Genomic DNA, 21,645 nt, shown 5'->3' with positions numbered 1-21,645 from the left:
TCCTTTGCTTTCTCTGGTCTTCTGATTGTTATAATGGAAATTATGAAACCATCACCACACAGCTCCAGTCCGTCAGCATCTAGTCCACATACAACAGTATGTCAACCAGTACCATCCTATTGTATAGACGTAAGATGAATGCAGCTTTCTTATTGTTTGACATTGTTATATGTTGTATTTTCATTCTTTGTATTGTGAAGCATTTTGTGATTTTTGTCTGTGAAAAGTGCTACATAAATAATTTTACTTACTAACTTACTTCTTTTGCTCAAATTCAGACCAAACTAGTCCTCACTATCCTCACTTTATCACTTTAATATGCTATATTTAGACTGTCTATTGTTGCAGATTTTTATCACATTGTTACATGACCAGCACAAAATGTAAATAATGGAAACCCAACATAAACACCATGGTTTTTAAGAACAGTGTAAACATGATGAGCTGTACCATAGAAGCTGAGGGTTGTTTATAGCACCATCATAACTTCTCCAGTAAACTTTGCTTTGTGACTCTTACCCCAGTGTTTGACAAGGCAAACAGCAATAAGTAACTTAGAAATGCTTGGAATTTATGGGTCATTTTGACTGATGCTAACATGTTATTTGTGGATTAGCTGCAGATTTGACATGTGATCTTCAAAAATTGGGACGCAGCTCAAGAGTTTCTGAGGAGAAATTGAAGTGCTTTAATCTCATTTGGAGCAAAGGCTTTTGCTATGGATGTTTAATGTCGTAGTACACGATGTTATTCTTTAATGAAAACCATTTGGTAGTTTTTCTGTTTTCTGCTCTCACTGTCATTAATTCATAACATTGTGACTTTCTCAGTGGTAATATTTGTGTGAGAGAAGAAAACTGTTCAATCTCAGAATGAAGTAGATGGATAATCAAAGAAAAATAAAAAATAAAAAACAAAAACAAAAGCGCTCCCTTGGTGATTTGAATGAAGGGACTTGGAGTATGTCAAAAAGAGCATCTAATTTTTCAAAACAATTTCTCTGTTTTCAAACATGCAAATGCTTTAATAAGAAAAATGGATTTGGATTAGATTTGTGGGTTTGAAAGAAACGTTGCCTTTTACTAATGCGAAACCTCAATAAAATGAATTACTATGTTTTTAAGTTCAAATGTAATTTAAAAGCAATATAATATAAAAAAAAATAATAACACCCAAGTAAAACTCAGTCCCAAGCTGACAGGCATTCTTTTCTGTGAGGGAAAGAAATGCGTATAAATTCTATGTGATTATAGTCAATGTGTTGATTTACATTTAAAGATCCAGAATTTACGTTAATATTAGATGATGTGTTAACATAGCTACAGATGTCTGGCTCTCATCAAACTTATTGTACAGTAATTTATTCTGAGTGAAAAGCAGCTGCTTGCATAAAGGGAAATAATTTTGTTTTGTTTGGAGACTACATGCATTCAGCGATGAGCAGAGTGATTGGCAGCTAAATAGCTGACTCCGTTTTCAGAAGGACATTTGAATTATAAAACTGAGCCTTAATTACACTGAACAGAATTCAATTGTACAGTTGTTATTGAGGAGTTTGTATTATTTAGTTTAAGGGGGGGAGAAAAAAATACCGCAAATTATATTAAATTGCAATTTTTACGATTCAGGAAGTCGAGCAGATGTAACAGAAGCTTGCATGATTAATAGGATTATAAAAATGCAACTGCAGAGCAGCGTGCCTCATGTTCAACAACAGCGGAAGGACTGCTGAACTATGTATCTTTGCTTTCCTCTTGCTTCAACACCCTTCACATTCAAATGACCTCTGAAGGCAGCTCGGGGATTTGCCTGATAGATATTACAGTATTTTGTCTGTGTCTGCTATGTGCTAGACTTAACTTCCACCCTCCCCCAACCGTGGAAGCTGACCTTTCATATTTAATATACCATGTTGGGTAAAGGTCAGTACTGTTTTGGCTTCCCTCCACTGGTTTTGTTGTGTGATTGGAAATGCCTGTAGAGTCTTCGATATATAAATATTTTCATGTTGGTGTCAAAAACATGCAAAGGGCAAGTAATCATGGTATATTTTCGTTCAGAGAGTTTTGAGATTCATACCTCAGCTTACACCTGAGCCTACAGAGCTATCATGTTATGAGTCTGTCCTCACATTAATTTCCATTACTTCTGTTCAGCCATGATCAGCTTTGTGTTCCCGTGGCCTCGGGTCGTGGGCATGGAAGGCTGGAAATTACTGTAAGGCTTTATGTATCATGTGTCAAAAATAAATAGTGTTACTGGGGAAAGCATCACCTGTTCAAAGCACTAAATTATCAAGATATGAAAGTATATTTTCCTTCTTTACTTTAGATTTGATGTCAGTGACATGTTTTTTAATTTTTTTTTTATCAGTCTTCACTTTCAATGAAAAGGCAGTGGATTTCTTACATTAGATTTTGCAATCATATAGAGTGCCTGCTGCTGCCCGGCTGGATGACAGGTGCAGAAACCTAAACAGCCTCTTTGAAAACTGAATACCTCGCTAAAAACACGTACATTATTTCATTACAAGGGGAGCTTATAGTATGGGGTAAGACACGACTATTTTTTTATCCCTCTATGTTCAGATTGAAACAACTTTGACCTTCAACATATTTTACTCATCTACTGGAATTTTACACTTTGTTTCATCACTCCGACTTTCATTCTGTCATCATCTCTCTTTGTGGTGGTTCTGTTTTAAGACTTGGGAATGTAAAAGGCTCCAGTTAAGCTTCAAATGCCCCCTGTCCCCCACCACAACCCCCCCCCCCCCCTCTTCTCAATGAGATGGAAACATTAATCAATTAGGTTGGCCCTTAAAGGATCTGAAGGAGATGAAGCTCTCCTCTCTCTGAAAATGAAATGCCACAGACTTTTAAATCCAGTCAAAGGGCATTTTCCCCAATCTTGCTCTCTTCTTGTTCCCCCCTCCCTTTCATTCCCCACTCCCTGTTTCATTCATCTTCCCTCCCATCCCCCTCTCATTTCTCATGTGCAACATAAGTAGAAGGTCGGGGAATGAGAGGATGATGAAGAAGAGGGTTTATTCAGAAGTGGAATGGGAGGATGAGGGGATGATTGAGCTGTAAAAACATGATTAAAAGTAATTTTTTTTGCAATTGTGCACAGATGTTTGGAGGAATCGTTTCCATTTTCTTGCATCAAAACAGAAAGAATTGCATGCACATTTTCGCACCTTAATTCAAAGCTAAATTTTAATTCTAGTAACAGTTTGACGTTTTAAAATTCATTTCTTTCGGGAAAATACAACCAAATCACAATGCACCAGTTATATGTCAGACTTGAGAGTGGTGTATCAAATGATAATCTAATAAACTGCCGTAGATATCCACATGAATAGTCAATATTGTACGTGGTTGCTTTGCATCTGGTAGAAATTCAACAGCAGCTAATTACTAGTATGAAAAAGGGTCACGCAGAGGGTGGAGCAAACTGCATGAATGGCAGTTGTTTCAATGGATGATTGTCCAAAGGAACAAGAGACAACATAGTCCCATTATTGAATGTCAGTGGCTAGAAAAGGTTAGCAAAGGTTCACCATTGAGCAGCCCTTTGTGCTGCGTATAATTGTTGTTATTCTGGAACTGACATACATAATAGTTTATTTGCACACTTTAATTCGCTTGAGCTCTGGCACAAAGTGTTTCTGCATCGGAAAAGTTTTTATGTGCTGCAGAAACACAGTCGGACAGGGAAGCAAATGAAAAGTACTGGTGGTCAAACCAACGTGCAGATATTTTCTGAGGCAAAAATCTATTCCTTTGTAACATTGTGGTCAGTGTTTCAATTTTACGCAACACGAAACGACTTGCTGTGTCTAGGAAGTCTAGCTGTAACCGTGCATCTGAGCAATAATGGTGCCTTGTTACCCAAAATGTCATGCCACCAAATCCTGTCATGTCATCATTTCCATTGTTTGCGTTGTTTCCTACTTGTCTGGATTTGCGTTGTCTTCTATGTAAGATCAGAGTAGAACAGTTTTGAAGAGAAACAGGAATTCATTTTCGGTATATGGTTGAGTTAGAACAACCAAACTTACTGACCTAAAGGGTTTTTTATTTAGGTAGCTTGACTTTAGTGGAAATATGAAAGCAGAAAATTAAGTACCTCAGTACCAGTCTGATGTAGCTTAAATTGACATAAAGTGAAATTTATTGCATGAGAGGCAATGTCAAAGGCAAAGTCATTCATAAAGGCATTTATAAAGGCATTTACAAAGCATTTTCACAAGCTGCTCTATAACAAAGTGCTTCGCAGAACACAAATGACACAAATCAAAGCAAAGGTGAGTCTTTTTAGCATAATCAGTTTCCATGGGTTTGACTTTTTTCCCCCTCCCCACACAAATATGCTGCTTCTGTGTAATAACTGCAAAACAGTTTTCTGTGTAGATTCAGGTCATTAATGAGTCATCTCTCTGCCTAATGGACCAACTGAACTCTTTCCTGTTTACCATTACTTTGCTGTTTGCTGTACTCGGGACAACCTTATATGGAATTGCTAACAGTGGACCAAGGCAATGTTGTTGCAATATTCACAAGGGTGCTAAATTAAATCAGGGAGGTAAGCAGCAACATTTAGGACTGCAAATTTCGGTTAAAAGCAATGTAAGTGGATGCAACGGAAAAGAAAAATCATAAAATAACCTTGCTCTGCTCAGATGATAGCAAAGATAGCACTTGACCTACAGAGGTCCTCGTGGTAATTCCTGAAACCAAAGCGCTGGTCTCTGTTTTACAGAAAAATAAGCATTAATATTTTGCATAAAATGACCAACAGCAAAAGTCTTGTGGTGTCTGATGAAACTCCACCTTGACAGCTTCACTTCCCATAACTAGTGGGGAACTGAAGCTCTTATTATAGTGACATTAAATAACACTTGCATAACTCTGCTTATTTGTTACAGATGAAAGAGTAGGCTAATGTGTGTTCTCTTGTGTAGGAGGAGGAGAAGGCCACTTAAGAAATGGTGAATTTAATGTACGGTACACCTCTGGAGGTACAGTGTCTAGAGGATTTTTTTGTTACAAACCAGGCATTTTTCATCTTATTCACTGATCTCCGTCCATTATCGTTAGTTTGGGTTTCATTTTGATGCATTAGGAGCCATGCAGTTTGAAAAAAGGTTTAATATTCAAAGTAATTATCATCTTTGGGTTGAAAAGAGCTTGTGTAAAACACACTACAGTCCACACTGAAACAAAAGCACTAATCACCGAATGGGTTGGTGACACACTGAACTTTAGCACTGGAGAGTTTGTTTCCCGTTTTAAATTGTTTGTCAGCAATGGAAAATGTTTCTTTAAATGGTAAAAAGCAATGCGTCGATAACATTGTTACTCAAGGAAAATACCATTCCACTAGTTTATATACAGTTGATGTTGAGTAACACACATCCAGCAGATGAGAGAAAATGAACTTCAAAGTCAGCTGTGGTGAAACTGTAGCAAATGTTATCTGTCACTTATCTACGTCACTGTCTAACACACGGGCACATTTTTGCCTAGAGGCTAGCTTGGCATACCCTCAAACAGAGAATGAACAGCTGCCTGCACTAAGTCCAGATAAGGCCAGCTGACTTGCTGTGGTTTTATTCCCCATTCTGTTAGCGAGAGGGTAAAAAGAGGTGATGCAGCAATGTACAGTATGAGAAGTGTTTTTTGGAAATGAAAGCATTTAAATTTAATCAAGTAGATCCTGAAAAGAGAAATTAGAGGCCTGCAAATACTTAAACAGTAAGAACGATGACCGAGGTGCCCTAACCTTAACAAAGTGATTATTTTAACTCAAACCGTTTCCTTTTGAGTGGTCTTGTGATTAAACCAGTCTATTTTTACATTGTAAATAAGTAAGGTATCTTTTTTTTTGTTGTTGTTTTCAGCAGTGACTTTTTAATAGGCTTGAATGGTTTATGTGTAACATATTTCCCGTTGCTGCTAAGCTGCTATAAATGCAAATAACCTAGCATATAGTCATTTAGGTTGCAGTCACTGGATAATGTCAATAAATAGCAACATTATGCGTCCTTGTTAGAACATTTCTCACTGACACACTGTCAAATTCTCCCTGTAGTTACAGAATCTAGCAAATTGACTCACATTTGGAACTGATGAATCACCTTTTGTTTCTGTACTTTGTTGTCTTTGTCTTTTTGCTTTCTCTCATACTGACAGTCTTAGATCTCTAACCAGGTCATTTAAAATTCAGTCACTGTCTTTGCCCTTTGAACTTGCAACTGATCTTTAAACATCATCAAAGAATATAGGTGAATTGTTATAGGAAAATCCCCACTTTTGATCACATTTTGTTTTGGTATTTTAGTAAGAATCCGCTTAGAACACGTCAGTCCAAAGTCAACAAATGACCCTGAAAAGCTGATGATGGTAAAACATGTGCTGCATCAACATAACTGATCATTTGTTTTTTTTTAGAGGTTTAATATTGCACAAGGTAGAAAGTTGCTACTTTTTGTGATATATTAGTAAGTCACAGTTAATTTTGAATCCACTTTTTGTGTTCTTTAGGGAATCTTGTGATATATGTGAGTTAAACATTTACTTAAAAAACAACAAAGCAGCAATTGTTGATAATCAGTGCACATTTCTATCTGGAAGAAAAATTAAAAGCTCACTTAAATGGAAGCGGAGAGATCTGAGGGGCAGAGTAGAAAAAGAAGAAAGTGTTTTTTCGTCTTTGTCTTCTGCCTCTTATCAGTAAGTGCTTTATTTTTAAGTGAAATTGTACGTCAATTACCGAAAAACGAATGTTTTCTCTCCAAAGTTGATTGCTTGCGTTTAGCACGAAGCCCTGCAAACATCACTGAGGTCTTTTGCTGCTTTATTTAAAAAGGAAAATTATTGAGGTCTTAAAGTCATTTACATCTAAATGTTATATTTCTGCATTGAAAAATTAGTTATCAATTCATGAAAAGTAAAACGACTACAGCTCAGATAAAGTTATTAAACCGGCGCTCCTGACATCATCGAAGTACAAGCAAGGTTATAACCCTTAATGGAAACTAATGTTTTATTTTTTTCCTCTCATTTCCTGATGCTAGCAGGAGCTCTTACCGTGGCAATAAAAATGTTTGTGCCACTATTGCGCTGAATGGATGAATAGAGGGTAAGCTGGATGACATGATTTGCATTTTACACTGGAAAGTTTTTGTCCTTGAATGTTAAAGTTTTCCTGACTATGCCTCAGTTGTGTGTCATCTCCCTTTTATTTACATGTTACGCCATTCTCTGTGCCCCTCCACCACACATTAATTTCTCCTCATCTCGATTTTTACCGGCATGCACTTTTTTCCACTTACCCAATTTCTTCCACCACTTATTTTTTTAATCACCCATTTTCCAAATATATGGCACGAGTCCTTCGCTGTTCTGTTTCACGTAAGGCTGTAATGCAAAAAAACTACACGCATTCTTTCCCAATGAAGGCATGAGTCCTCATGTGCCAGATAACCCTGTGTACTGTATCCTCTGCTGTAAAAGTAAGCGACTGAGCGAACGAGTAACGGTGAGAGAGAAAGTGAGAGACAGGCAGAGAGGAATCCAACACAGAGGTACAGAATTGGAAGAAATCAGTATCCTTGTGACAGTTAACCTTATGAGATTGGAGTCAGGACAGCCTGAGCTGGCAGCTGATGGCAGACTGCAACAGCAAGCCCATGGTGCAACCCATCTGTGCCTGGTATTAACGCAGGCTCAAACCCCAGGGCCAGAGCCACCACGCCGTGTGTTAGCAACATGGACATGGGCAGAGTCCTGAGGGGGCCAAAAAGTCACCCACTGGGATAACAATGGCAGCTTGGTTAACATAAACACACTCTCAAAGTGAGAGAAAAAAAATACACACTTTGCGCAAGAACGCAAGAATAAATTGCACATAGCCATAAGACTGAGCACACGACACCACTTCATCCCATTTGTAAAAATACACATTTGGCTGTGAGCAAGGTTATTTTTTCTTATCTGTACCTCGCTAAAGCTTTGGTTGTTCTGTGTGTGCATCATGCTGTGTTGACTGCTGTGTGAGCATGTTTTCTATTTGTCCAGCTGTGTGTGAATGTGATTATGTGTGCGAATTCAAGGGTCAAAATTAGAGCGACAATTTATATCGCCATAGTGAGAAAATCAGGTCAGGTGGAGGGGAAAACATTTATCCCTACACAATGCAACAGATGCCTGACACCAGTAAAATACCTTAAAGTGGCTACAAATGTTAGCTTTTGCTGTGTCAGAGAAGGATTGTAGCACTCTATCTCTACATAGCCATGACTCCATAGTTAGCCAGCTACTATAGTTAGCTAAGGCATCAAAAACCAACTCACAGATTTCTGAATGATCTACATTCCACTGTAACACAACCTAAATACTGTCAAACTTTCAACAGCTTTATTAAATTACAAAAACCAACACACCAGATAACCCTGGCATATTAAATTATCTGAAAACACAATAAGTGTCAAGATACAATAGTTTTCCAAGTCTCGATGATGCACAGTGTCTTATGACCTCTATCAAATTTTGTCCAATCCATCCATTCGCTTCCGCTTATCCTTTTTCAGGGTCGCGGGGGGCGCTGGAGCCTATCCCAGCTGTCATAGGGCGAAAGGCGGGGTACACCCTGGACAGGTCGCCAGTCTGTCGCAGGGCCAACACACAGGGACAGACAACCATTCGCACTCACATTCATTCGCACATTCACACCTAGTGACAATTTGGATTATCCAATTAACCTGTCCCCACAAGCTGCATGTCTTTGGACGGTGGGAGGAAGCCGGAGTACCCGGAGGGAACCCACGCAAACACGGGGAGAACATGCAAACTCCACACAGAAAGACCCCGGCCTGATGTTGGAATTGAACTCAGGACCTTCTTGCTGTGCGGCAACAGTGCTAACCACCGTGCCAAGTTTTGTCCCATAAAATGATCAATTTTACTGTTTGGTGGCTTATAAAGACGACAACAACAAAAAAACAACATATTGTCCCATTTCCCAGCTAAGGTTCCATCCCAGTAGATGGAAGCCTTTAGGCATTTATTTAATTTGCACCTTCAGACTATACAAAATCAGGTGAGAACTGTTTTCCCCTCAGCAAAGTTGGGACTTCTAGTCTTCTATTATCTGTTGTGCCACATCAGTGGTGATCTGGTTTCTTCACAGAAGGGAGATTTGTGACATCATATGTGAGGTCAAGTATTTTATAAATGAGACCACAATATGAGACCACTGACCATCCACATGGCTTCTGTGGTCCACCGAGATAAAACTCCCGAGTTTGAAATTGGACGGATGAACAGTTGTGAAATGCGAAGAAGATACACAGAGATACAGAGATTCCTTTATTTATAAGTGAGATGTATTCCACTGGCTGCCGACCCACTGAAATGCATATAACAATATTTTTTATTTATATGACAAAACTGCTGTAAACAACATTTAAATAATGAAGTGAAGTGAAAAAGTTAATGAGATTCACCGTGAACTTTATGGTCCAAATTATGCCAGCATTAGGCTGCACATCATACCAAGTACATCATTTAAATTCAGGGTCATATCAGGAATCTCAAAGCATAAATTCACGTTTTCATGAAAATATTACATAAGGCTTTAAATTCCTATTGAATTGAATGCATTTGTATTTTCTGTGTCTGTCAGATGTATTGTTATTACACTAAAATTAATTAAATAGTAAAGATTCGATGTTTATAGCCATTTTTTTAGAAAGATGAACAGAGCCTGTGTAAGAGCTGATTTGATCATTTCAAAGAGATTTCACAAAAAAACTAAACATTTCTACAGCTCTCACGACCACGCAAAGAGGCTGTCGTTGGCCCACTATCTGAGGGTCACTTAAACTCACTAATAAAGACTTATTCTTCACTATACCTCGTCAATCCTCCCAGCCCCACTGACCCTCTCCTCGCCTGTCCTCCTCTGACCGGTAGAGGTCGCAGCCTAGCAGTTGCTGAGTGGACGGGAACGCATGGATGGATCAGAGCGCTCCCACATGACAAAGCTACAGCGCGTCTGGAAACGAGGAACGGAGAGCGGGCGTTTTGGGAGAAACCGTAGACAAGATCATTTCTTCACCTGCAGCACGCCCGGCTTGTTTCGCTGTCAAACAACTACACTGTTTAGCTTCCTAGTTTCAGAGATTACTGAGGCGGGCAGCTGTCTTTTCTTTTTTCCCCTCTTTCCAAGTGAACTTTATAGGGATGTTATATATGAGAGCATCAGCGTGCAGTTAGGGCCGAAGTAACTGTAGGACGGATATAAAGACTGAACATCTTCTCGTACTACTTTTTTGTTCGGTTTGATACACAAAAGAAAAAAAAAGAGAGGGAGAGAGACGTGTGTGAGTGAGTGTGTGTGAGTGTGTGTGTGTGCAGGAGAGAGAGAAGTCGCACAGGTTTTTTTTTTGGGAGCTACGTTTTCATGCCGTCAGTCTTGCGGACTCTGAGATGGACGTCAGATTTTATCCAGCTCCCCCTTCAAGCGTGGGTTCATGTACGCTACCGACTGACTCCGGTTTGGACTATTACCATTCCAACAAGGTAAACGATTACGGTTACTTTAGTCGGTCGGATGTGCAGCCATAAGTTTCACGATGTATATTGAATACGCATGGTGGCAGACGGGTCGTATTTTTTCCAGGCACGCTGTTTGAAGACCTCTAGTGACAAGTGCTGCACTTTTGGTTCCCTCGGGATCAGTGAGTGACAGGCTGCGTTTCCCCGTCAACTTCGTTGTATTTCTTTCTTATTTCGTTGTATTTGGACTCATAAACTTTGCTAAAAAGGACACCTGCTTTGAGATCGTGCACGTGAGGTGGCGTTTAATTTCAAATCGCTTGTGTGTTAGTGTGAATAAACTGGGGCTGCGTTGTGCTGTGGATGTCCTGTGAGCAGAGTTGGAGCGCACCACTTTATCTGGCGCACCGGAGGAGCTGGTGATTGCTTTCAACAACCAAAACTGACAAATGGACAAAATGAACGTGTGCATTTTTTTTCTTGTCTTCTAATATATATAGACCGGCAGAATGTTTTCTATATGATCTAAATGCTTCAGAATTAACTGCGGAAATACACTTTCCAGCTACTTTACAGGGCCAGTGCACTATTACTCCGAAATACAATTATCAGCATTGCGTTGAAATATGAGAGCATGCTATGCGCATTGGTTAAGACTATACTTCTACATGTTGCAGCGTGATTTGGCATTTTCGTCTGTTTTATTTTGCATTATTGCTCAGTAAAATACTTTCCATTAGTACTAATCACTAGTATATTTTGGCATGCTTGGTTATCAACACCTGCATGGACAAAAATTCAACCACATCATTGTGCGCATAATAACTTTTTTAGAATTTATTATTCGCCTTTGCCTTTAAAAGAAGCCTTCCGTGTTTGGTTAAAGTTTGATTATTATATTAGCTTTTGTGTTTACATTAGCACTGATAAGAAGTGCTGGAAAAATTAACCGCGTTGTTCGCACGATTCAGTAGTAAAAGAAGCGTTTATTGAACAACTTGAAGTGCTAACACCTGTCATGGATTATCTATCTCTGAAAACATGCTCTTTGAAAGAAAGGAAAGAAAATGCTGTATCTGCAGTTGTGCGTTTTGGATTTTCCAATTCCTTCTTGAATTATGTGGTTATTGATATCCTGTTGATATTGGGCCTACTGTAAAGAGAGAATCTTTTTACTCTTGCACTCTGTCCATGGTGGACACCATTGCAGATTCTTTTCCTTGCAGAAAAATGTTTGGCATCTACAAGTGAGAAATGTACATAAAGACCTACTTAATAGTCCAAGGTTACAAGGTGCAAGTAATGAGCCAAGTTTCTTTTACTGCGGTGGTCAAGGTAAAACTTGTGTAAACATTTACCAGTAACTACTGAGCAGAACTAGAAGAAGGCAGTATACCGCCAGCCATTCACATTGGTTTGCTTGCCTTAGCACCTGGAAGAAAGCCAGCAGGCAGTTAGCTTTTGCTGATGACAAAGTGAAACATTATAGCTCAGTACAATATTTGAATTGTTAATCTATCCTGTTCGTGCACACAGTCACCTGTATGTATACATGTCCAACACATGCGGTTAGCTGCCCGTGGACACACTCTTCTACACCAACACTCACATACTTTGAATTACAATGCGCGAATGGTTTACAAGGATTGCAGTTATTCCTCAACTCCTGACTCACTGGGACATCAACGTCAGTCTTTAAAATCCAAATGAAGTGTTCGTAGTTATGGCTCGATTTTGTTTCACACGTTAATTTAGTCTATCGCTAGAAGCAGAATTCCGATAGAAGTACTTTTGTAGTCTTTTTGTGATTTTGAAAAAGTTGTATAATTGTGTGTGTGTGTGTGTGCGGTTAGCTAAACACATATACTGTAGGCAGACACAGAGTAGCTGCAGATGTGCTATCTACTGAAGATCACAGTAGGAACTTGTTGTTTCTGACTGAGGCTGCGTCCCAGCTCTTGTAGTATTAACACAATGAACTGTATTGGTTATCATGATTCAGCAAGCGTAGAGGCTGTTGGCCCGGCAAGGAGCAGGTTTGAGTTTCAAGGACAGAATCATATAACATTGTCATTACTAAAGTAACAGCTGTGACTATGATGTAAAGCGACACATTATCTGCACTGTACTCCTGCTTCTACACGTAACTGTTGAATAATGATACAGGATCTTTATTAGACATTTTTGGGCAATAGTTCATCTTACTGGCACCTTGAATTCACAAGTATGGAGTTGACCTGCTGGAGTGGCTCAGTATTAGAAGCACCGCAGCTGTTTAATGCCACTTCAATCAGCAAGTGAGGAAGCTGATTTCGTTTTTTCTTAAAGTCAGATTCACAAGACAGTTAGTCATTGCTGTTGATATATTTTTTTTAATTTTTCCATGGTAAATTGCAAACATAATTCTAAGCAATGTTAAGAGCTGCATGTTTTCAAATAGGCACAAAACTCCCAAACGTGGCCTCCTGAAGACATTCACACCGATATATATATATATATATATGTATGTATATATATGTATATATACATATATATATATGTATATATACATATATATACATGTATATGTATATATATATATATATATATATATATACAGCTTGTTTGACAATCACTCGTGTAATTATGCATTACAGTACAGTATTAAATACACCAACCAGGAAGTGCACATAATACAAAGTGGGACAGTTCACATATAAAAGAGTGTATGGCTTCCTGTTCTAGTGGTGTAAAGTCAAATCTATTTCTGAGGGTGACTGTTAAGCTTTGTGTGAATGACTGTAAATTGTGTGCACACACAATGATCAGATCTCTACTCTATTTTTCTACTTTTGTTTTTAGAAATCAGAAGCAGAGGAAGGAAAGCTTGTTAATGTAATGCTTTTATTCAGGGGCAGGTTGTTAAAACAGATGCAATAAAACATTCCTGCAGCACAGATTACCTTCGGGAAGGTTACAGTGCTCAGTTTTTGTTAAATTATGTTACACGAGCTAACTTCCAGGGACCTCATCATAGGTGTTTCCATTATTTGGCCTTTTCTTCTGCGTTATAAATGGGATGGGCAGAATACAGTGTAGTCAGTATATATAGCTAGCACTGCAAACTAAATAGTGTAGTCACTGTGTTAAATCAACACCTCTTTAAAACAACTGTAAGAACTGAGCACTGTAATCTGAAGGTAGGATTTATTGCATGACTGATGACTACATTAGTGCTAACAATCTGACAAGAGAATGTAAGCATCACCCAAATATTTAATCAGACGGTTATGCTTTAGTTTTCAGTCAAGTTAACGCTCAAAAACCAAAAGGATAAAGATATTCTTTAAAACTGTTATGATGATTCTCTGCAATTCATTGTAAAAACAACCTGTGCGCCCGTATTTCAGAACAATGCAAAGAACAACACATGAGAAAAGCATCGATTTGTGTTTTGTTAAGAACCCCACGGCTCTGTTGCTCTTCTCAACTCCATCCAACTTGCATTGTCCTGCACTTGCACAATCACTGTGAGTCATCTTTACTTTTCGCCCAAGATTTCTCCTAATCTTTTTGAAGCCTCTCTGTATCTTTCCTCGCTGAGTGGGAGGCTTGTTTGTTCAGCGTACACTCAGCTGTGTATACCAGCGCTGAAGGCCACTTCTTCGCAAATGCCTGTTTTAGTGGGAGACTATTTGTCAAATGCATTATGACTTGTGCATACCCCGAGGCAGAATCACTCCGGTGAAATGAAGTTGGATAGATTACTGTAGATGTTCCACTTTCCCCTCATCCCTTTTCCCTCTAACAACACAGTGCCCAAGAGGGAGCCTCTCGTGTAATTATACTGTAGTTACACTGTAGGTTTATAATTCGATGGTTTGCAGATGTTACTCTTTACATAGTTGCAGTCTGTTCCAACTCACTATCACTTATTTAGAGATTTTATTTAGAACTAAATGCACGTGTGCGTATATTTGCATGCGTGCAAAGTGCAAATCTAATTGCTAAAACACTTTGAGGTGAGCTGTATGTATGAAACAGGTTTTAAGGTGTACCTCATTTATACATTTATCCTATGTTTAATCTTATGCCCTATTTTATATCACTACACGAACACACATTACCATTAGCTGACATTCATCCACTCGAAAAGCAATGAGGCCAGCTTTTGCAGAGCACGTACCACCCCTTTTTTAAGTGGTCCGTTCCATTTCCAGCGCTATCCAAATCACTGTATTAGTCACAGGATACTTCAAAGTATGGACAGGCAAAAATATTTTCCATTTGAATTCTCAGAATGTGATTTTTTTTCCCCCTCTTGAAAACATGACAGTAATAGAAACAGAAATAAGAAGAGTTATTTCAGCAGTACCTCATTCTGTACACAGAGCGAAGTTAATTACATGGAGGCAAGCATTCTTGGGTCGACAGCATGGACTTGGGGTTTTTCATTGTGCCCATTCATAACATTCTGCTGACTGGCCAGTCCGAGTTGCAATATCCCAACTATTCTCACTGGGAAAATGTTAACCCATGCATGGCTCGCATGCACACTAGAGGGAAAAATGCAGTCTGTGCTGGAACTACCGTGGCGAGGTTGCTGTTAAAATGCAGTTACTGGCAGTTGGCACATGGAATTAAGTCTATGTTTTGGATTTATATATCACTAAAATGTCTTCATTGTAAAGTTCTCTTGTTTTATTTTTTATTTTTTTATTTTTTGGTCTAACCACTTCCTGGCTGTATTCATAATGAAGTCTTTCTGTCTCCCCACATCCCAACCCCCCACCCCCCTCGCTGTGTCTAACTTCTTCTCTCATTTACCTTCCCAGCAGCAATGTCAAAAGGTTATGGAGGGAAGCTGGATCGCCTGGGGCTGATTGTGTCTTTGAGTTAATGATAAGTAGCTACAGTGTTATTCTCTGGAGCAGTGGGGCTTAGATTGTGTTGTGTGCGCGGACTGTTACAGTAGGAGTGTGAGGGTTTTGTTTTGAAACACAATAAAGCGAGATAGGGGTACGACTGCATTTTTCATCTGACTTAAATCCAAAAGTGTGTTACACGCAGAACCCAAGCTTCCTCGTTTGGCTTCACGTCTGTTTAGCTATGTTTCTATGTTACAGTATCGTTGCATCACAAGAAAAAGCCCCAATCTCGCCACATCAGTGATACTGTAGTTTCTATTCTATAGCTGTATCTGCCTTGGATTTCATGGGGTAGTTTAAGGACAGCTATTGTCTGTGCAGAGAGCAAATAAGGGGATACAGCTATCCATTACAGGGATTTACCACGATGGACTCGAGTTTAACCTACAAGATAGAGAAGTCAACCAGACTCTACAGCACTCCAGTGCTCTGTACTTTATAATCTAGACCAGACATGACTCAGAGCTACTAGAGGTGTTAAGAGGGTCATAAGTCATGTATGGCTGAAAATAGATTCTATAGTTTATCCTGCCTCGTTATCTACTTAATCACCGAGGTCCATAGAAACAGGCTATTTATGTTGATGATTGATTATATTACCAAGAATTGAATCATGACAGTGTATTTTTTAAACTCCTCCCAATATACTTTAGAGATATACTATTGCATTTCGAGTAATTTCTGCGCTGTTATCAGCCTGTAATCTATCATTCAGTAAGTTTATCACCAGACTGCTTTCAGAGTCAGGCTGATATTAAGTTTTCAGCCCGGGTGATGTTCATGACAAGCTGTAAGTTACTGCGAAACACAGCCGCATCGTAAGGTGTCAGAGTAATTTCAATCTTGACGTTGATTAAGAAGTGAATCGGCCGAGCCCCGGTTCAACTCGTGCCCCTCATTAAATCACATTAACCCTAATTATCGTCACAGCCCCTTGGAACCAAAATACAACAGTCAGGCTTGACTCTTGGCTCCTCAGTTGGCTGTTGGGTGTGCGCATCATGCACTTGTGACTTGTGTAAAGTCAAGTCCAGTGTGGCAAGGCATTTTAAACTGTCTTCACCTCAGGAGGCCACTGGTTTCTCAGTAGCAATTGCCTTGACTGGCTGTCTCTCCCCCCCTATCACCTCCCTCCTGCAGCCCAGTTTCCTTGTGCTGTTTTATATTCACTTCTTGATTGGTTGGGGGATGGGTGGTGGAATAGCATTTGAGAGGTTAGCTGGTTAGTGAAGGGAGGGGGGAAGAAGGTTGGTGTGTGCATAAAGAAAGAGAAGGGTCTGTAGGTGGAGGGAAACTGGAGAGAGATTTTTAGGGGTACTTTATTTTTCAGCTCGCCATTGAGTCTGTAATGTCATTCAACGATGTGGAAACCAAAATGAGCCTTGCCACCAGATGTGTTCCAGTCCAGATAGCGACTTGAAAGACAGACGTTTATTGTTTTAGTGCATTTGGTGTGGTTCAAACCCAAACTGCATGAAATGCTGATTGATGGATTTCACTAAAGAATGTCTGTGCGTGTGTGTGCGTGCGTGTGTGAGAGAGGGAAGCAAAAAGAGGGAGAAAGATCTCCTTTATCTGATTTATTTAACTATTTCTGTGCCCTGTTCTTTGCTCACTGTGCTGACGGAAAGGGAAAGCTGACAGTATTTCAGTGTGCTACAGTAGCATTTCAGAGCAGATTCATCTGCTTTCCATCAGCACTGCAGAAAAAGAAATACAACTCTTGATTCATTCTTTGTTGAACTTGAAGGCTCATTCTTTAAGTCGAGTTGCACTTTTATGTCGGTTGAGTGAGGTCTCTGTATTTCTGTAGACAAAACAAATGTAACATGCTTCAGCAGAGATAAGTATGGCAAACATAGTAGTGAGTGTCATAAAAGCTGTTGCGTACAAGGCTTTTTTATTATAAAAATGAGCCAATAGTAACTTTTGATCTCTTGCTGTGCAAATGTATGTTTTTGGTTCGCCAATAGCAACAGCCAAACTTGTTGCTGACATTTAGCAGCATCCACATGCATGTGGTTTAGACTTCGGGTCAGGAAGTGCGTAGTTCAGTTTTTCGTTGCTACAGTTTTAGAATCCCAACTGTGAATAGCATGTTCCTAATTATCATACAATAAAATTTGGGTTGTTCCCATTGTTTTATGATTAAGGAATCAGCATGCCAACATGGATGCAACAAAGACAAAACATTTTCATTGTGCTGAAATGCTACAATTCCCCCAGCAAGAAAGCTGATCTTCATTAGGATAATTGCTTCATTTCATTCATAAACAAATAGACCACAAAGTGATTATTCTAGATGCTGGAGATTATGAGCACAGTTATTGGACTTGGCAGATTTGTGTAAAGCAGGCTTTTGGTACATAAATCAGCGTAACCATTGTACGAGAAAACCATATCAACATTTCAAATAAGCACAGACGGATCTCATCATCTCTCACTTTCACACTCGCCACTCTCCAAACGTCTTAGAGTTCATCCGCTAATTTGTTTTTCATTTCATCTCTATAGGAATGTTGTGTTATAGCATATGTTTTGGTGCTGTCGTGACGTTTTGCCAGTAAAGGCTGCAGCTGAAATGGTGGAAGACTAAGGTTGATGGGCAGGAAATGAAACACTAAGGAGAGGAAAGAGTGAAAGGAGAACAGGTAGGGGGATCTTGGGGGATTTTGAGAGGTCAGATTGTGCAAATTATGACAGAACAGGTCTAGATGTGGTGTTTCTAACATCCTTAGTTTAGTCTGTTAAGGCTCCAAATCGCTATTTAATGGATTGATTCGATTTTTTTTTCTTGCTTTTTGTGTTAGATGGTAAATTATCACTGTTGACTCAGTGCTGGTTTTAATAAAGGTTTGTTGTATTAATGGAGACAGGAACAGGAAAGTCAGGAAGAATGTTGTTAGAGTTGGCCAATGGTTTATTCGTTGGCGTTATAGCCCTCATTTCTCCTTCTGATGGGTGTTTCTTTAGAAAAGGTCAGCAAGGATGGCATGATCCAACAGATTCCATAGGCTAAATGTATAAAAACACTTATAAACAGAGTGTCAAAGAATGCAGCTGTCGGGTTCGCAAGCCTGGGCAAACACGAACAGTTGTCTTAGCTTCCTGAGGCATGTCCTGTGCAAACAGAACTAGAGACGGCTGGTTCAGGTCCACGCTCAAAGACCACAGGCCCACTGAGAGACACTCAAAGACATAAACTCTCTTGCAAGTAGACGTTCTTGCACGCAGTCACATCACACAAATAAACACAAGTGCAAATGTGAGCTCATAGACCACAGAAATGTGTTGTTATGTAGCAACATTTCAAGCCACAGATCACTGTAACTGATACTATGAGCAGCTTAGCATTAGCAGCTGATGTGCGATCACTGTTATTATTAATTTTAAATGATTTGTAGTAAAATGTATCCAAAAGACAGTTTTTTTAAAATTTGTTTTTAAAAACCTTTGACTTGTCAGTAAATCATTACCGAGTCACTTATGGGTTGCACCGGAAGTTAGTCGGCTGGTTAGACCACCAGCGATTGGTCGTCCACCATGTGCCATTTGTTTCTGTGCCTCCCTGAGCCAAGTGTGTGTGAGATTCCCCTCCCCGTCACTACAAACCCACAGTGCCCCCAAGGCCTCTTTTTGCCTCTGTCTTGTAAACCACCTCTGGCACTTTTGGGCTTTGTTCGTAATGTTTTCATTGTAGTATTGCCTCACTTTCCAGGAATTATATTCTCTGTGTGTTGATAGCCAGACTTTGCTACCCAATCATTTTCAGTGACAATTTTATGTAGTAAAAACACTTAATCTTACACAGGAGCCACCCTGTAGTAAAATGCAGATGCGAATGCATTTCTCAAGTAGTGCCAAGTCTTATTTGGCATTGCTTATACACTTGCTTTTAATATATGTACTATATAATAGATGAAATAAATAGATAACAGATTTACATTTATGAAAGTTTTTTTTTAACCTTAGCTTATTTGTGATCTACAGTAGCTGTTTATGTCTGAGTACTCTGATGTGTTGGTGCAGCTGAGACTGAGTGTGTTCACAGTGCAAACGCGGCATTGCTGGCACTCCTGGTTTCACTTAATCTTTGACACAAAGGCACTTGCTTGTGGCTGGGATCTCAGACAGATTTAGTGACAGAGAAAGCGAGCTAACGAGAGAGAGAGAGACCTCTGGTTAAGTGAGCGTAGATATCATTAAAAAAAATTGCTTAAATTACTTTATATTTATTATTTGAGTATCTCCATTCACAGCAAATGGAAAATATGTTTCTATTTGTTATTTATGTAATTCTTGAGGATTGCTGGCAATTATTTGACACACTAAGGAAAACATAGCATAGCAGGTCTGATACCATGCCAGGTACTTTGGTCACCTCAGGACCTTTTTCTCAGTTGTAGAGCACACAGACATCCGCAGATACCGCCAGTGTGAGGATTTATTTGCCTGGTATTTTGTAATTACCCAGGGGGTAGAATAGAAAACATCTCTGAGATTATAGTTTCTCTAAGCATTCAAAAAATATAAAAAAAACATGATAATAATAAAAAAATAATTCCCAAGAGACTTTAAATAATTTGCCAGTAAGCTCTTTTAAGGCATCTTTTGATGTTTAATCACGGGCTGAAACATTAATTGGAAATGTTTTCACCGTCAACAAAAACTATCTGAAACATTTTAAAAAGCAAAAAATATCTGAATCCAAATTGTCCTGTTATCTCGAGTTGTATTTGTAATTACTGTTGTTGTGTTGTTTTTGTTGTTGTTTAACTTTACCTCTTGGCACCGTAGGCTGTTGTTTACAAAAACTTGCATCCTTAGATGCAGAATTATTGCATCCTGATAAGTAATTAATGAAAAAAGAGTCTTTTTGAATCTGCCTGGAGGAATTTATCCAAAATGGAAATAGCCACCTCTCGTTGTACTTTCCCCAGGATATGCTGACACCATCCACGGGTTAATCACCGTGTTTTTGGCAGGAGGAAGGCGTCAGTTCTTTTAGGTATACACCATCTAGTGTTCTTTTAATTGACTTCAGGAGAAACTGTATCAAGACGTGCTGATGAAGTTACAAATTGGCTAAAGCGTCTGCTTCTGAGCGCCAGATCTCCTTGTTCCTTTCGGTTTGGTTTGTTGTACTTTCTGCTGCTCAGCATAATGACGAGGGTGGAAGAGTGGAAGATTTCAATTACTCCAAGAAAGTCAAGGAGGCTGTTGAAGTTTGAAAAATACAACACGAGCTGGTTGCTCTGTGGAGATTGTGCCCATTTGGAATGTAATTAAATTGGTTTGGCTGCTCGCCAGTGAAAAAATACATTTCTTTTTTTTTTTTTTTCTGTTTGCAAATGAAAATGTATAGAGTGTTTTGCTGAAAAATACCTGGAGGGAACAGTAAGCTGTTGAATATTTGTAATACAGCTTGCATTGTGCAGTTGAAATGAGTTTTGAGATGAGTTATCCGTTGTGGTTTCCCCTTTGACATTTCAAAGGTATGCAGCTTTTGAACCATGGATTTACTGTAATCTATTTTTTTCTATTATTGATGTGTGGTTGAGTTATAAAGTGTAGATTGGCTTCTCTGCCATTTCCCTGGCTTTGCCATATCAGAAACCACAAGGCCACTGAGCAGCAGCAGACTTTGTAATAATGTTTTATATATATGGTGACATGTGAAGCAGAGTTGTTGGTCCCAGTCAACACAGGACGCTGTGCAAAACCGGTGTTTACTTTACACAAACACTCCGAGTAGGCTTCACAAAGTAATCAGTCTGTGGTGAAAGAGATATTTCCGAATTGCATAATTTGAACACGATAAGCACATAAATATGCTGTGAAATTGAGGAACTGCAATTTTTGGCAAATATAATAAACCATAAATGTTATGATAGCAAATGTTCTCACATAATTTATTGCCCCAGTCTACACTAGACATTACTCCGTTTGTGAAAAACAAGTTTTTAGGTTTTTAATAATTTGAATCTTTAACGAGTAACTGAGTGAAAAAGAGAAACTGCGATAACCGTGTTATCATTTCTCCTCCTTTAGTGTTACGAAGAGCAAAAGCAATTGACATTCGAGATTGTTTTAGCACTCGCGGTGTGCAACATGATCTTCCACCTCTTCAAATGACCGCAAAAGCAGCATAAACCTCAAAGATAAAAATAAAA

The 21,645-nt window shown here is 39.0% G+C and overlaps 1 protein-coding gene across 5 annotated transcripts in view; it reads left to right on the top strand.

The window, feature by feature from the left end:
- Nucleotides 1-10,027: 10,027 nt before the first annotated feature.
- tox2 (TOX high mobility group box family member 2) overlaps nt 10,028-21,645 on the top strand; it is a 92,596-nt gene continuing 80,978 nt past the window's right edge. For 2 of the 5 annotated variants that reach the window (XM_006782761.3, XM_006782759.3), the window contains exon 1: nt 10,029-10,589. In XM_006782761.3, the coding sequence (XP_006782824.1) occupies nt 10,497-10,589 (93 nt within the window). In that variant the 5' untranslated portion in view covers nt 10,029-10,496. Of the gene's footprint in view, nt 10,590-10,937; nt 11,030-21,645 lie in introns of those variants that run through there. The other 3 variants (XM_006782758.3, XM_006782762.3, XM_006782760.3) reach the window with 3 other exon arrangements.

The sequence above is a fragment of the Neolamprologus brichardi genome, chromosome 5 (genome assembly GCF_056152115.1).
Source record: "Neolamprologus brichardi isolate AB-2024 chromosome 5, ASM5615211v1, whole genome shotgun sequence".
Taxonomy (NCBI): Eukaryota; Metazoa; Chordata; class Actinopteri; order Cichliformes; family Cichlidae; genus Neolamprologus; species Neolamprologus brichardi.
This window is presented reverse-complemented; position numbering and strand designations above follow the sequence as displayed.